General features: G+C 45.7%; 1 protein-coding gene across 3 annotated transcripts in view; it reads left to right on the top strand.

Annotated features, from left to right (window-relative positions):
• Nucleotides 1-14936, top strand: part of HIPK2 (homeodomain interacting protein kinase 2) — a 126275-nt gene that overhangs the window by 83643 nt on the left and 27696 nt on the right. For all 3 annotated transcript variants that reach the window (XM_039708316.1, XM_039708318.1, XM_039708317.1), the window contains exons 3-6: nt 7886-8009; nt 10096-10215; nt 11050-11136; nt 12217-12401. In XM_039708316.1, the coding sequence (XP_039564250.1) occupies nt 7886-8009; nt 10096-10215; nt 11050-11136; nt 12217-12401 (516 nt within the window). The remainder of the gene's footprint in view (nt 1-7885; nt 8010-10095; nt 10216-11049; nt 11137-12216; nt 12402-14936) is intronic.

Genomic DNA, 14936 nt, shown 5'->3' on the forward strand with positions numbered 1-14936 from the left:
GAGCAAAGTCAAGTGAGATGTATTAAATTATGTTTCTCCATATGTATTACATAGATGCCAGATTGACAACGAGTTGTAATTAAGCTTGACATAAAGTCAGCTATGCACAGCTGTATTATTCCTTAAAATTACAAGGGGTGAGGTCCCTTGGGGCACAGCAGAGTTTATGGATGCTCCACCATGGGAGGTCTCTGAGATGGGCTAGCTGAATGCTTGCCAGGGGTGACACAGGCATTGCTGGGATGGCCCAGGATTGGGGCAGGGAGGGAATGGGTGACTTCCCTGAGGTTCAGGCTAGCCCTGTCTGCCTCTGACACCATCCTCTGGAGTATTTTCACCCTTCCCAGTCAGCACCCTGCTGGAACATGAGCAGTGGCCAGTGTCTGCTTCTATGAGTTATTTGCTATTAAATACCCTTAGCTAGCAATGAGAGGCTCACAAGGCTTGGAAGAAATTGTTGTGTGACTTGCTCTCTGTTAAAAGACACAACTTTGTGCATGTACACCTGATTTAAATAACTGTGAACCTGTACCACAGGAAACACTCCCAGCTGTGTAGGATTTCCCCTCTGTGTGTAGGAGGATCTTGGTGACCTTCCTATTGAGAAATGTATGGTTACTGGACCTTATAGAGTTAGAGAAGTTCAGGTGACAGGAGGCCCTGGGAGGTCATTTAGTCCAACCTGATGGTCAAGGTAGAGTCTGCCATGAGATCAAGATCATCACTTCATCTTGCTGTGTCTTAAAAGCCTCCAAGATTAGCAACTGCAGTGTCCCTCAGGGCAGCCTGTGCTGGTGGTTCATTTATCTGCACAGTGGAGGTGTTTTCCCCAATCCATCCCCAGAGGGATCCTCTCCTGTTTCAGTTTGTCTGTCATCTCTGCCTTCTGCTGCCCACCTGAGGGAAGAGCCTGGCACCATTTTCTCACGTGGCAGAGGAGGAGGAGCAGGCTGCTGGGATGGACACCATGGTTCTCCCTCCCCATGCTGAGGTTGCTCCAGGTCATCCTCCCACTGGGATCCCCATACCGAGTGTGGTGTCCAGGTGTGGCTGGAGGTGGGTTACTACATTCCTTGGATGGCTGGCCCTGATTCAGGGATGCTGCTGGTTCTGCTGCTCTCAGGGACTTCCTTTCTAGCCCACTGCCCCTTGAGTCAAGGTGCTCATGGCCATTCCAGCTGAGCAGTTCCCTACTGTCCCCAGTGCTTGTCTGTCCCAGGGGCCAGACATTTCTCTCCCTGGCATTTCTCCTGGCTGTATTTCAGAAGGTCCCTATCAGGCCATGCCTCCCACCTGTCCAGGTCCCTCTGGGTGGCAGCCCTGCCCCCACATGCATGGCCAGGAATCTCCAATGTGGCATCACCCACAGAGTGGGTGACAATGCACTCTGCCTCCTCCTCAGGTCAGGGGTAAAGATGTCATAGTCTGGGATAACCCTGTGGTGCCTCACTGGTTACCAGCCCCCAGTTTATATTTATGTCCTGTAACATAAACCATCACTGAGGCCTGAGTGGATCCAGCTTCCAGTCTTTTGAGCTGATTCAGATATTTTTTGAAGTGTTGCAGACTAATCTTGAGGGATGGGCAGGAGCAATGTGAGCAGTGCAGTGTTGGAGCTCCCTTCTAGTGGTGGTTGTACAGGTGGTCTGGCAGCCCTGGAAGTGGCTCTGGTTACACCCACAGTCCTTCCCCAAAAACCAGGTGTACCAGTGTTTGACCTGTGCAATACAGAGCCTGCTAGGAGGCCCTGTAGTGGCACTGTCCTTCCTTATCACTCAAACCAATACATCTTTGTGGGCAAACAGTGTACTGTGACCAGCTGGGTGGCATTCCTCTGTGGTCCTTTCCCTCCCTCAGGAATAGCCCTGTGCTGACTGACCATCCAGCAATGAGGGTGAGCCCAGCATTTCCCTGCTGAGTGACATGAGTGGGGCCCAGAGCTGCTCTCCTGTCCCCTGCATGGGGTGGGGAGTGAGCAAGCAGGAGCTGTTGGGGCTGGTAGGGTGTTATGCTCTGGCCCTGGTGGCTGCCTTTATCACAGACACAAAAGTCTGCAGATGCCCAGCCCTGGAGGAGAGGATGGCCTTAGTCTGGGGGTCATTCATATTTGATGTGTGCATCCCTTCCAGGTGTCTGTGTGAATGGAGAGGTGGAGGGGTGAGGGAGATAGCAACCGTAACATTTTTCTTCCAGAATATGAGCCTGTCTCCTTTTACATCCCTTCACTTAAGAAATTATTTGGAGTTTGAGAAGTACAGAGGAACAAAAAAAAGGTTCTCTGTGCATTCCACCTCCATTACCTAAGAGTTAAAGGAACTCTGCATTCTACAGTACATGGCAATAAAAGGTGGACACCTCCACAAAATACAAAAGCGTCAAGTGTGCAGTATGAGAAGGAGTCCATAAAGATGCCAAAGAAAGGGTTCATCTGAGAGGAGGATAGAGCTCCATCACTTGAATAAAAACCCATTTGTAAGACACACAAAGGATGCAGTTCCTTGTCCTCACAAGAGGTATCTTGGTGCATGGGAGAGCATGAGCTCTGAGTTGGGTGTGCAGCTGCTCAGTGCCTCCCTGCTTGGGCAGAGGAGCTCAGCTTCTGCCTGTCTGCCTCTGCCCAGGGCTTCCTGAGTGGAAATGTGGAAGCTGCTGCTTCCCAGCGTTCAGGCTTTAGCGAGTGGGACAGGAGCTGTGTGTACCAGCTCAGGGACATCTTCACTGCAGGTCTGTCTGCACTGCCTTCAGCTGCCCCCAGCCTTCTTCTGGCAGCAGGAACACTCTCTGCTCAAGGTGCCAGCAAGTAGCAAGCTTTGAGTTATATTTTTGTCTGAGGTGTACACTTGTCTATGAAGGACTCTGCTGAGACTGTCACGCTTGGCCATGGGATCCTACCAGAGGTGGTAAATTATCCCTGAGGAGGGCAGTTTGCAGGAAGTTTTAAAATTCAGAAAGAGGCCAGCTCTCTGAATCCGAGTCTGTGGAAATGAATTTTTTTGGCATTTGTTTTTAATGTCCTGTGATGTGTGGGTGAAAAAGCCAGCAAGCTAGACTGGTAATTAATTTTCCTGACAGAAACACCAGACAATGAAATTACCCTGCCACAAAGCAGGGTTGCTAAAGTAAATACTCCGCCAGCAGCAGGCCTGGAAGCAGGACGGGGTCGTGTGTGAGGTGCAAGCAGATGATGAGATGGCACTGCTGCCTCTGGGGACCTGTGGGCACTGCCAGCACGGGGACCAGCAGCTCTCTGGGGTGCACAGGCACATTCAAGCTGGGCTCCAAAGGATGGGGGCTGACTGGACTCACTGCTGAGCCAAAGAGCAGGTCACCCTTTGCTGTCCAGGCAAGTAATTTGGTTGGAAACGGGTAGGGATGTGGGAAGTGGGATGACTGCTTTTGTCCTGGAGATAGAGGCTCTTGGCAGGGCTCTTCAGTCTTTCCCGGGCTGGTGGCAAGTGGTTTCTAAACCTTTGGTCTGTGCTGGTGTGATTTGTGCGAGCTGTAGAACAGGTTGTGCCTGTGCATGCAGAAGGGGAGTGTCTTTTGTTGGAAGACATCGAGGGCAGCTCATGGGAGAGGAAGGACAGGAGGGCAAAGTTTTCTGTTTTCCTGCTGTGTGTCTTGTTCTGGAGGCAGGAGTTACTGTGCCAGGAGTGTTGCAGATGCACAGCCAAGAAATGGGTGGAGAGCGGGAAGTGGGGATGTTCTTGCATGTATTGAGGTATCTGGCAGACAAGATCCCTCACCACAATCAAAAGGTTTGGTGAGTCTGTGTTAAAAAACCTGTATTGTTCGTACAGAAAATGCTTCTCTGTGCAGTCATGGAGAGATCTGCTGAAGATTTCAGTGCTGTTTGGGAGGATCTGCTGCCACGTGAAACGTCCTTCCAATTTATGATTGCAATACTGGGATGTGCACATTTTCATAGGGCATTTTCCCTTGTTGCACAGTGCTAGCAGCTGCAGCATGCAGAAATCCCACACAAGAACTGTTTAAGACATGGAAACTGTTTTCTTTCCCTTTGGGAAAGAGAGTTATACTGTTTTTCTTGCTGAGCTAAATCTGAGTGCTTTTAGGAAAACAAGGGTCAGTTGTGGAGTGCATTTTAGGACCAGAGTTATTTAATGTATTCATTATCTGTAAAAAGTACTGGACCAGTAGTGAAGTGTTCAATACACATACTGTCTTAGGTCAGGTTGCAGAAAAGAGTGAGGAGCATTTAAAGGACTTGATCTAGATTACAGAAAACATTATGCTAGATCAGTGCAGTACCGAAAGCAGTAAACATTGGAAGAGATGAACTATTTCTGCATAATTCTATGTCCTAAATTAACTGCAGCTTCTCTGGAGAAAGGACTGCGTGTCTCAGAGGATCTCCCAGATAAAACATCTGCTAAAATGCCTCGTGTCACTCCAAAAGCAAACAAAATATTAAGCTTAGGGAAGACTGGAGCGCGAAAGCATTCTGCAAATAGTGTAAAATAAGTCTGGGGAATATCCTTGTGTTTAACTCTTTCTAGGTCTGTTCAGCCTGTCTCCAAGCAGTCATGTCAGGAAGAGGAGTTGCAGGGTCAGGCAGTGGAAGTGGATTGAAACATCCATGGGATGTTTCATGGTACACTGAGGAGGTAGAGGCTGCTGCAGACATGGGAGAACAGGGCAAAGATATAAAATCAGCTTGTGGTAAAGGACAGGTGATTCAATCATTTCCATCTTCACCTCTAAACCAATCTTTGTGAACGCAGAGTGAGAGGTGACAAATTTAAACCTGATGAAGGCAAATCAAGCTTTAAACAGCCAAGCTAAGATGCTATTGAAAGCAGAAGGTTGCCTGTGGAACTCTGTGCCATAGCATGTGATGGAAGTCAAGATCTCACCTTTTCTTAAAAAACTGACATGCTTATGTTAAGAAAGAGAGGAGTTGCATGTTAGATCTACGACCAGAAGGATGTATGCATCCATAACTGAGTATAAAGAACAAGATCCACCACAGTGGAGATTCAAAGGTATTCTGAGAGTGGACAGGTTAGTTCATTACAGAGTTCATAGCATCCTGCCCCAAAATGCTTGGCATTGGCCATTTCAAGCAGGCAGAGCACTGCACCTGGTGGCTGCAGCTCCCTCTTTCCTGCAGCAAACAGGAGGTATCTGCTGGCTGAAAATCTGGAATCCTGTGTGGTGTCCACTACCTGTTGTTCTTGAGGTGTCTTAATGACTATTTACTTAAGTTAACAAGATCTTTTTGTCTTAGGGCCACTCCCTTTCTGTGGAAAAATTACTATGATTGCATGAAGGCTGGGAGAAAACCACAGCAAGTGGTGGCTGTGGTGTATGTAAGGCACCATATCACCTAGATGTAGCCCCTTCTCACAGGCATTCTCACCATTGTTAGAATTCATAACATGAGTGATGTTCTGTTTAGTTGCACTCTTTGTGTTTAAATAATATGGACATAGATTTGTGCTTTTCTCCCCAATAGTGAAGATGGAAAACTTCTTCTGCATGTTAAAAAGAAATTATCTCCTTATTACTGCACTCCAGAAAGTGGAGCTTTCAGGTAAACCCACTGGACAGCCAAAGACTCAGGAGAAAAAAAATTAAGAGATTTTGGAATCTCAAATTCTAGGTCATCACATTTTGCAGGGGTCTGAAGGTGTTGGCAGCCTAAGTGTGGGGAGAGAGGAAGGGAGGGGTGTGCTGCATATGACAGCAGTGCAAGTGGTTTTTTATGCACAGGGAGTTTTCCACACAAAATCATGTTGGGAATATCCCTACAGTCCACCCCTCCACTTGAGTTAGTGGGAGGGATCTGAAGTTGAGGCGATTCATGGCTGAGCTCTCATTAGTGACCAGGGACATTTCCTTCACAATGTGGAAGGCAGGCAGGGAGAGGCAGATGGCTTTGAATGCAGGATTTACATAGTAATGAGATTCAGGTCACCATAGCTGTCTTTTTCTCTCTGCATTTTGTCTAGGTGTCGGGTAGTGTGTAGGGATGACAGGGATGACGGAATAGGGAGGAAAAGAGGAAAATTAACCCCTTGTTCATGAGGAGACATTGCTGTTAGAATAAAAACTTTGTCACAGTGGGCTAAAGAGCAGTAGGGTATGACAATGACAAGCACAGATGAGGCTAGAGGTAGCCACTTTTTAAGTTTCTGAGTTGTTTTTGTGGGAATGGCACAAAGAATTCTAACTTTAAAATACCAGAATTTCCTGTAATTTTTACATTCTGTGTTGCTGGTTTAAGAAGAGGTAGTTTGGAACTTTTATCATTACAAGTCTCCCCAAAACTGGGGGAGTTTGTGAACTGAAGACAGGGCATGAATTCTTGCTACAGAGTCTTTGCTTCTTTATCATTACAAGTCCCCCCAAAACTGGGGGAGTTTGTGAAGACAGGGCATGAATTCTTGCTACAGAGTCTTTGCTTCTTTGGAAAAAAAATACCATTTTGCTTGGTTTCTTGGCTAAAGACTTGTCTTGACATGACTATGTAATGGTGTGATTAAAACATAATATTTTCCACTGCAATTGGTAATCCTTAGTATGATCTCACTAGTGTCAGATCTTATCCTGATGACAAATGGGGAACTGGGAATCATAGGTCCTATTTCGAGCTTTGGATGGTGGCACTTGATTTGCTCAATAGCCAACCCCAGGCATTTCCAAAATATGCATAAGGGCCTGAGAAATCCCAAGGCTATATTTAAAATGATGAAAGTTTTAAAGCAGTGTGTGTTTATCTGTCTTCTGCTTTTTCTTTCTTTATAGTTAGAGGAGTATGGGCGAGTAAGTTATTCTTCCTGCTGTGCATCCCATGACACCAGGAGCTGGGACTTTAGAAGCATTGCAAGATAAGGAAAGAAGCTTTAGGAGATCCTTGTATAAATAGGAACTGTGTCATATAACTGCATGTGGACATCTAGGCAGAGGTGGGATAAGTAAGGAAGGTGTTTGTGTGTATAAGGTTTTCAGTATTTGGAAAATATTTTTGGTTCTTTCACACAGAGTTTTTGAAATGCAGAACGTTTGGGGCACATAGGTCAGGATTCATCTTGTTTTACCTTGGCTACTGGAGTTAAGCAAGTTCATCTAACCTCATCCTACAGACCTTTTCAGCATCAGTGGAGAAGGATTCCAACCACCCCAAGGCAGTGGGACAGACTCCCTCTGGAAGGGGAGGGAGCAGAGGGGCTTTGGTGGCATCTCTTGGAGATGGCAATAAATGCATAGCCAGAGAGCTGCTGCATTTTGGCTGTTTGGGCTGAAAGGGAAAAGGAAATCTAATCAGGTGCCTGAGGCAGACTGGGAAAGGAAGGCTTCTTGGCTACTTCCTCCTGAGGAAAAGGCTTAGGTCTAATAGATCTAATTATATTATTTCTTTGTTTTATTGTTACAGCCATTTGTTTAAAAACTCAGTAATCCTTTTATACCAGGCCTGTAATGATTATTTAATGTCTGGCTGTTTGTGAACCCACGGAGCTGTGTGAACAGAGGATGCTTCACTGCAGGGGATGTGCACAGTTCTCCACAGGACAGCGAGCTGGGCCTGAGAGCCTCGAGTGGGGGCCTTGATTGGGGGCCTTCCTATTCCCACTTGCTGGATGAAAGCAGTGGTAGTTCCCTCCTTTACAAAATGCTGCCAGATGTGAGGCTGTCTCTTGGCTGTATATGGCCACAGTACTCTTCTGTAAGGCTGAATATTCACCGACTAATGTTTGGTCAGCAGGCACTGTGCCAGTGACCAGTGAGTCCCTCAGCTCTGTCAGAGCAGTGACACTTGCTGGTGGCAGCTCTGTGAGTGTCATGATGGGCACCAGCTGCCCAACGCCAGCTGAGCAGCTCTGCTCCCCTCGCTGATGTCTTCTGACCTCTTTCTTTGCAGAGCCCCTGAAATCATCCTCGGTTTACCCTTTTGTGAAGCAATCGATATGTGGTCATTGGGATGTGTCATTGCAGAGCTGTTCTTGGGCTGGCCCTTGTACCCAGGAGCTTCAGAGTACGATCAGGTGGGTGTGGATATTGCCCTGGGCGCTGGTAAGTGCACACATCTTTTTCCCTTCTCTTGTCAGAGTGAGCAGATGCCAACTTTTTCACTTTGGCTAATGATGGATCTGTATTTCTTGCTCTCCCAAGTCGACATTGTCGTTATGCACCTGGGTATTTGTTCCAGGTAACCAGTGTGCAGCTTGGTACGCTGGCTTTTAAGACTGCCTGAGTGAAATCTCAATCAAGAGTCAATGCTGCCATTGACTGGAGAGCTCTGTGCATGTCCCTCCTCACTGTGCAAAGCAGGCACCCGTTCTCTGCTGTAACAGCAAGTGCAGTATAAAGCCTTATTTGTTAGAAGAAACTGCATGAACTCAGCTGCATTTCATAACCCCTTTTATGAGAGTGCATATTAAAAGCAATGACAAGAAGGAGAACGTTGGCATTGATGTAGGTTTCCAGTTAATATAAGCTGTCGTCCCTTTTCTCCCTATAGGCTTTTATGCCCTTTTTGTAGTCCTAAAACCGATAATGCAGCGGCAGCTAGAGCCAGGGCTGTAGAATACTTTGCATTCCCACAGTATTCTTCAGGCTGATCTTAGCTGTCTGAAAATGCAGCCTGCAAAGGGGCCTTTTTTTTCTTTTAGGAAATAAATTTTTTAAAAAGGAAAAGAAAAGCAGGAAAATAAATAAGTTTTTCACATACTGAAATGTTTTCTTGACTTTTCTTTTGAAACCAGTATTTTTTTAATCAGAGCTCTAAAGGTAAAATTTGGCAGGGGAAATAACTTGCAGCAAAGAGCAGGGCTATTAGTGACTCTAAAGGAAATCAAATGTAGCTGAAAAACTTACAAGCGTTTGAAAATCACATACCAAGCATGAAAAGTAGATTTCTTTCTCTTCCCCATTGCACCCCAAAAGCCATAAAACACACAGCTGGAAAAGAAATCACCATACCTTACTGGCCAGCTTAACTGCCCAGCACAAAGCTTCCTCTGGTAAAGTGCGACGAGGGTTCCTGGGGAACTGGGAAAGGGATAGGGGCTGATCCTGGGCACTGGCTGCAGCACTGGCATGGGGCTGCAGGCAGGATGCTGCTGCCCCTCAAGTGTGTGAGCTCTGATGGACCTGAGGAGCTGCAGAGCTGAGCAAGCCATTCACAGTGAACTGGGGCCTGAGTGCTTGGAAATGATTGAAAGCACGGCTGCTTTTTATGCCTTTATGTATTAATGTTTTTATCCTTCTCTGTTTCTTCTCTCAAAAGCACTTTCCATCCTTCCCTAGAATTTTTAAAGTAGGTGACTGGTTTTAGTAGTTTTGCAGAGTTTGCAGCAATTTTGAAGAATGAAGCCATGCAGGAGACAGGAGGTGCCAAAGTTAAGGTTTTGTGTGGTGCCTCAGGCATGTGTGACATTGGTCTTCAATTGTGTAATCACAGACTCTTTCTCCTTTATTAATAAATAAAAGTTAGAGATTCTTGAAACACAAATAGAGTATCTTCTAGCTGTGTGGGTGCCAATGAGGTCATGCTTGTGGATGCAACCCAAATAACGTCATGTAGTCAGTAGAGACAAGTACTTTCCATACCATGAGGGTGTCAGTTGGTTTGAGTGTATATTTCACCCTAGTTCAAAGGCAGCCACTTCATAATCCTCTGTTTGGAACTTCAGACTGCTCCTAGGACAGGCTGTGTGCTCAGGTGGAAAAAAAAGGCAGAAGTTAGAGAGCAAATATCAAATTGCTGAAATGACTTCCTAGAGAGGAGAGGGTGCGAAATGTTGAGGCATCCCATTGAAATCACTGTGTGGGTCCTTCTCTTTGAACTTTAAAAATTTAGGAACTTTCCTCTTTTCATCTTTTGGCCTTGTGGGAGTGCACTCTAAGGGTGAGTTCCCAGTGATGTATGTGATAAATTGAGGGAATTCCATTCAGAAATTCTCTTCCTCTCATTCCTTGCACTGAGTTTTTTGGCGTGAAGTTTCTCTACATGCTACACCTTCTTTTTTTGTCTGTTCTGTTGGTTCAAATGCCTCCTGAACTCCTTCAAGGAAAACCTCCAGAGATCTCCACAGGATGAACAGTGACCTCTCATCCTTTCTCTTACAGATTCGCTACATTTCACAGACGCAGGGCTTACCAGCAGAGTATTTGTTAAGTGCAGGGACAAAGACGACGAGGTTTTTCAACAGGGATACAGACTCACCATATCCCTTGTGGAGGCTGAAGGTAGGAAGACATTCCCTTGTTTCTTTTGCCTTGGAGTTGTTGGTTGGAAGTGAGGAGACACTCAGATCACCTGAGAGCCTAAGTTTCTGCTTTTTGCAGTGCAGCACAGACATAGGGGTGGATCACCCTAGTAGGGGTGGATCCTGCCCAAGGTAAAACCACCATCTGCAGAATTTGGAGCCTATAATACACCTGCTTGGCATTGAAATGTAGGAAATTTAAGTCCAGAGTTGACCTGGAAATCTCCCTATAGTCAATGATTTGGTGTGTAGTGGGCAGACTTTGCTCTAATATCTAATTCATTGTGGGTGGGGGGGAAAAGGCAAGCATTTCAATTCTACAGTCAAAACCTCTAGTAAAGCAGGTGAGCCCTGAGTGTCTGGCGTGTGTAGTGGGCAGACTTTTCTCTAATATCTAACTCATTGTGGGGGGGAAAAGAAGGCAAGCATTTCAATTCTACAGTCAAAACCTCTAGTAAAGCAGGTGAGCCCTGAGTGTCTGGTGCCAGTGGGTTTGGCTGCATGCTGTCCCCAAGGAGAGAGGCCAGTGGGCTTCTGGCTGGGATGGGATGCTCTACCTCAATGCCAGGGTGGTTATAAGAGACCCACCATAGTTGGGAGGACCCTCAGGAGTGAAATAGAAGAGATAAATGACCTTGTGACATAAAAGATGTCACATAACCGTGGTGGAGATCGTGTAAATGGTGTCTGGTCAGGCAAGAGAGGCATGGTGGTCCCTGATGAGGACAGGATGAGGCACATGTGGGAAGTGGCACATAATCTGCAGCTGGTTGCAGGGCAGTGTTGGTCAATGCCTGTGTCCTGTTTTGAGCAGACGCCAGATGATCATGAGGCAGAGACGGGGATTAAGTCAAAGGAAGCAAGAAAGTATATTTTCAACTGTTTGGATGATATGGCACAGGTAAGAGCGTTGGTGAGTAACCAGCAAGACTGTTCGCATGCTTTCCAGCAATGCTAACAAAAGGGAATTATGGAAGTTCTCTGTGTATCCTATTCTGGGGCCAGCTCCTGAAAAATACCAGGATTGTGCCTATCAAATTTGCTGCTACGTGCTGCTTTGTAGGAGTGACTGCACACAGGCGTGTGTGTGCTGTAGTAAAGCACCCTTGGAAAGTGGCTAAGGCACATCTCTGAGTGTTGAAATCCTGCATTTTCTCTTGTCTCTCCAGTGCTCTTCTGTATGACCGCTGGCAAGTCACTTGCTTTCCCTGTGCTTTAATATTCCCATTTGTTAAAGGGTGACAGTGGAAATATTCACCATGGCCACAGAAGAGTGTGCTCACTGTAAAACATGGCTGGCTGGGGGAAGAATGGGAAGTACTAATTCACTGTGTCAGTTCCATGTCGTTGTGAGAGCTAATCCCAGCATAACCACTCCTGTGACAGGAGTTTGTGCTGACAAACCAGTGTGCAAAACTGGCCCAACACTAGCACCAAACTGGAGTTTGTGCTAGCAAGGTCTAGACATTGCAGCAAGTAAAGCATGTAAACATGCAGGACTGGAATCTGAGGAGACTGGATAATTAATGAAATAATATAACAAGTCTTTTTTTTTCCTGGCACCTGATACATGAATGGGATGTTTCTCATAAACCTACTGACAATTTTTATGTATTTTATATATTTTTTGCTCACAGGACACATAGATAAGTGTCTGATGGCGCAGTATATGATAAATACTGTGATTATCAGAGCTTGCCTGCTACCACATGGAAGCTTTTCATCTTCAGTGGAGGGTGACTAAGTGTTTCATTAGCCACTGACCCAGGCGAGCTGAACACTTAACAGTCTGTCTGGAGATGTGACATGCACAAGCCAGATGAGTGGCCACCACGGAGTCTGGCGTGGCTCCTCAGCAGCTCCTCCTTTAGACAGGGAGGCTCTCAGGGCGTGTGCTCCAACGAGGAGTAAACAGAGTTTGCTGGAGACCTGACCATCTGCTCTTCCCCTTCGGCACTCACTCCTGTCCCTTCTCCTCTAGGTAAACATGACAACGGATTTGGAAGGAAGCGATATGTTGGTGGAAAAGGCAGACCGGCGGGAGTTCATAGATCTGTTAAAGAAGATGTTGACGATAGACGCGGATAAGAGGATAACACCCATTGAAACTCTGAGCCACCCTTTTGTCACCATGACACACTTGCTCGACTTCCCTCACAGCACACAGTACGTGGCTTTTGTTCCCCTTTGGGTCTTGAATTGAGGGGTGAAAAGGAGAGCTGGTTGTGGTGGAGACCAAGTGCATCTGAGGGGCTTTAAGATGTTTAATCCCTAAGTTTTAATCTTTTCCTGCTTAAAAGAAAAAGATGATTGCCAACTCAAGGTTGCAAGAATTGTGTTGTAGGTGCTTGGCATTTAAAACGCTTCAGTGTGTGCTACATTAATTATGTAAATATTCAGTAATTACATATTTTTGCATTAAAATGCAGGAGAAATTATGCAATTAGTGCTGAAAGTATCAGTCTATTTCAAAGTAATATAGTCCTGATTGTTACTGGGGTAATCAACCTTATCTGCAGAGGGGACCCGACCCTTCCTCCCAGAACCTTCCCATGGTGCCAGGAGTCAGCTTGGGGCTGTTTGCTTTTTAAGGGAAGAGCTGTTCTACAGCAGGCTGTTTTACAGGCATAAGCACCAGGACGAGGAGTTTGATTTTCAGCTTGGTTGTTGTCCACCTGTGTCACCTTAAATACCACGTTCTGACCTCATCTGACACATGTAGAATGAGGACGGGCTCCACTGCCTGATGGAGATGAGAAGTCACATCTTCAAGCCTGACTGCCCTTCTCCTAAGGCTGCACCACAGAGCACAGCAGCCTGAAATGCAGGATACTGTCCCCAGCCCACTGCCCATGTCCAGTTCACATAGGGACAGATTTCTCAGGTGTAAGTGAAGAAGGTAGACACATAGTGGGAGTTTTACAAAACATTCAGGACACTTAGCTTTGAACATCCTCCTTTATAGCACTTGGCATTTCCAGGTGCTTTCACAGGCTGTCCCTTCCCCTTGACAGGAGAACAATTATTGGCACAGTGCTGTATTTTCATTGGGTGCTATTTGCATGAGTGTTTTAAAGGCTGTCAGGAGCTCAGGTACAAAATTAAAGGGGGCTGCTTGAAGAGCTGCAGAGCAACAGGTAACTGTGTCAGCGCCCCTGCTTGTATGGGTGGCTCAGTATTTTGAGTTTGTTTAAGGTAGCTTTCCCCCTTTGAAGGAGCTGTAGCTGCCTTTTTGTTACATTTACCACAAGATAAGAGCATCTGCTTACCAGAAGGTAGTGGGTGCACGATCTGTGTAGACCCAGACTTAGCCTGCACAGCCATCTTTGAGCATTGTTACCTATAAATAGATGGTAAGTGATAAATGAAAATAAGATGGGGCATGATTGTGCTAAAGAGGAAACAAGTAAAGTTTCATATTAAAAAAATTCATGAATAAAATATGACAGCAAAAATACTGAGTGAGCATCATGCATGAGACAAAAGTCTTTTAATTTGCAACATAGTCCTTCTGACTATGCAACAACTGATTGTGTAAGATAGGAGAGATTAGTGACCTAATGCATTGCCGTCAGAAATCTTTCCACTAATGCAACAGTCCATAACCACATCTTCATTTTTGAAGTGCTCACTTGTGGCTGCTCAGGCAAAGCCCCAGAAAGATTGAAAATATCATTGGGGCCAACAGCAATGAGAATTTTAGCCAAATAAAGAATTCAGCATCACGTCTCTGAATACCAAGTGTGTGCCAGCCGGGTGTGTAACCCCGCAAGCCCCTCCACGCTGGAAACAGCGACTGGCAAAGAGAGCAATAGGCTGTAACCAGCATGGCAAGTGGATGGAGCTTTTGTCTGTGATTACTTGTGCTTTGGAGAATAGAAACTTCAAAGCCTTGAAAGATGCAGGGAGCTATAATCTCTCTTGGAAATAAATTGAGCAGCAGAAAAAGTGAGGATATATGGAAACTGTAGCTTCTGGAAGGAATCTCTGCGATGGCACGTTTCAGAGAGGCTGCAAGTTCGACAGTGCAAGTGGGGCTGTTCTGCTTTCTTACAAGCAGACAGCAAAGTGAGCTTAGCTTCCCATTTCACATATTTAACTTCCTGGCTCTTAAATTTACCCCTCAGACTTTCTGTCTGTTTTGCTTTGTCCTTGCTGTTTTTTTCTCCCACCTTTTTTTAAAGCAAAGCCAGAGAACTTGGTATTGCATTTGTAGAGCTTACATCTTATTAGATAAAACCGTTTGGTGACACACACTATTCACCATGTACAGAGCCTATACTCCTCCCAGTGCTTTCTTCTTTGTGCAGGGAGAATTATATTCATACTTGACTGAAAAGAAGTGATCCGATAGCCTTCTATATTTATTTGATAAGAGTTTGATTTTGCTGGATGTTCTGTGACCAACAGGTGTAGTTCTGGAAGTGAATGCACATAATGGGCAGCTAATTATATTCATATTTGACTGAAAAGTGATCTGATAGCCTTCTATATTTATTTGATAAGAGTTTGATTTTGCTGGACGTTCTGTGACCAACAGGTGTAGTTCTGGAAGTGAATGCACATAATGGGCAGCTGTGCACAGTGTCCTGAGCCTGGCTTGTCTGCAGATTGTTTATGACCCAGATCCAGTTACCAAGATGTTACTTGTAGGATGAGAGGTGACCATTTGAGTAAGAGACAAGACAGGGATAAAAAGAT

Source organism: Passer montanus, unplaced genomic scaffold, assembly GCF_014805655.1.
Source record: "Passer montanus isolate IOZ18808 unplaced genomic scaffold, ASM1480565v1 scaffold20, whole genome shotgun sequence".
NCBI lineage: Eukaryota > Metazoa > Chordata > Aves > Passeriformes > Passeridae > Passer > Passer montanus.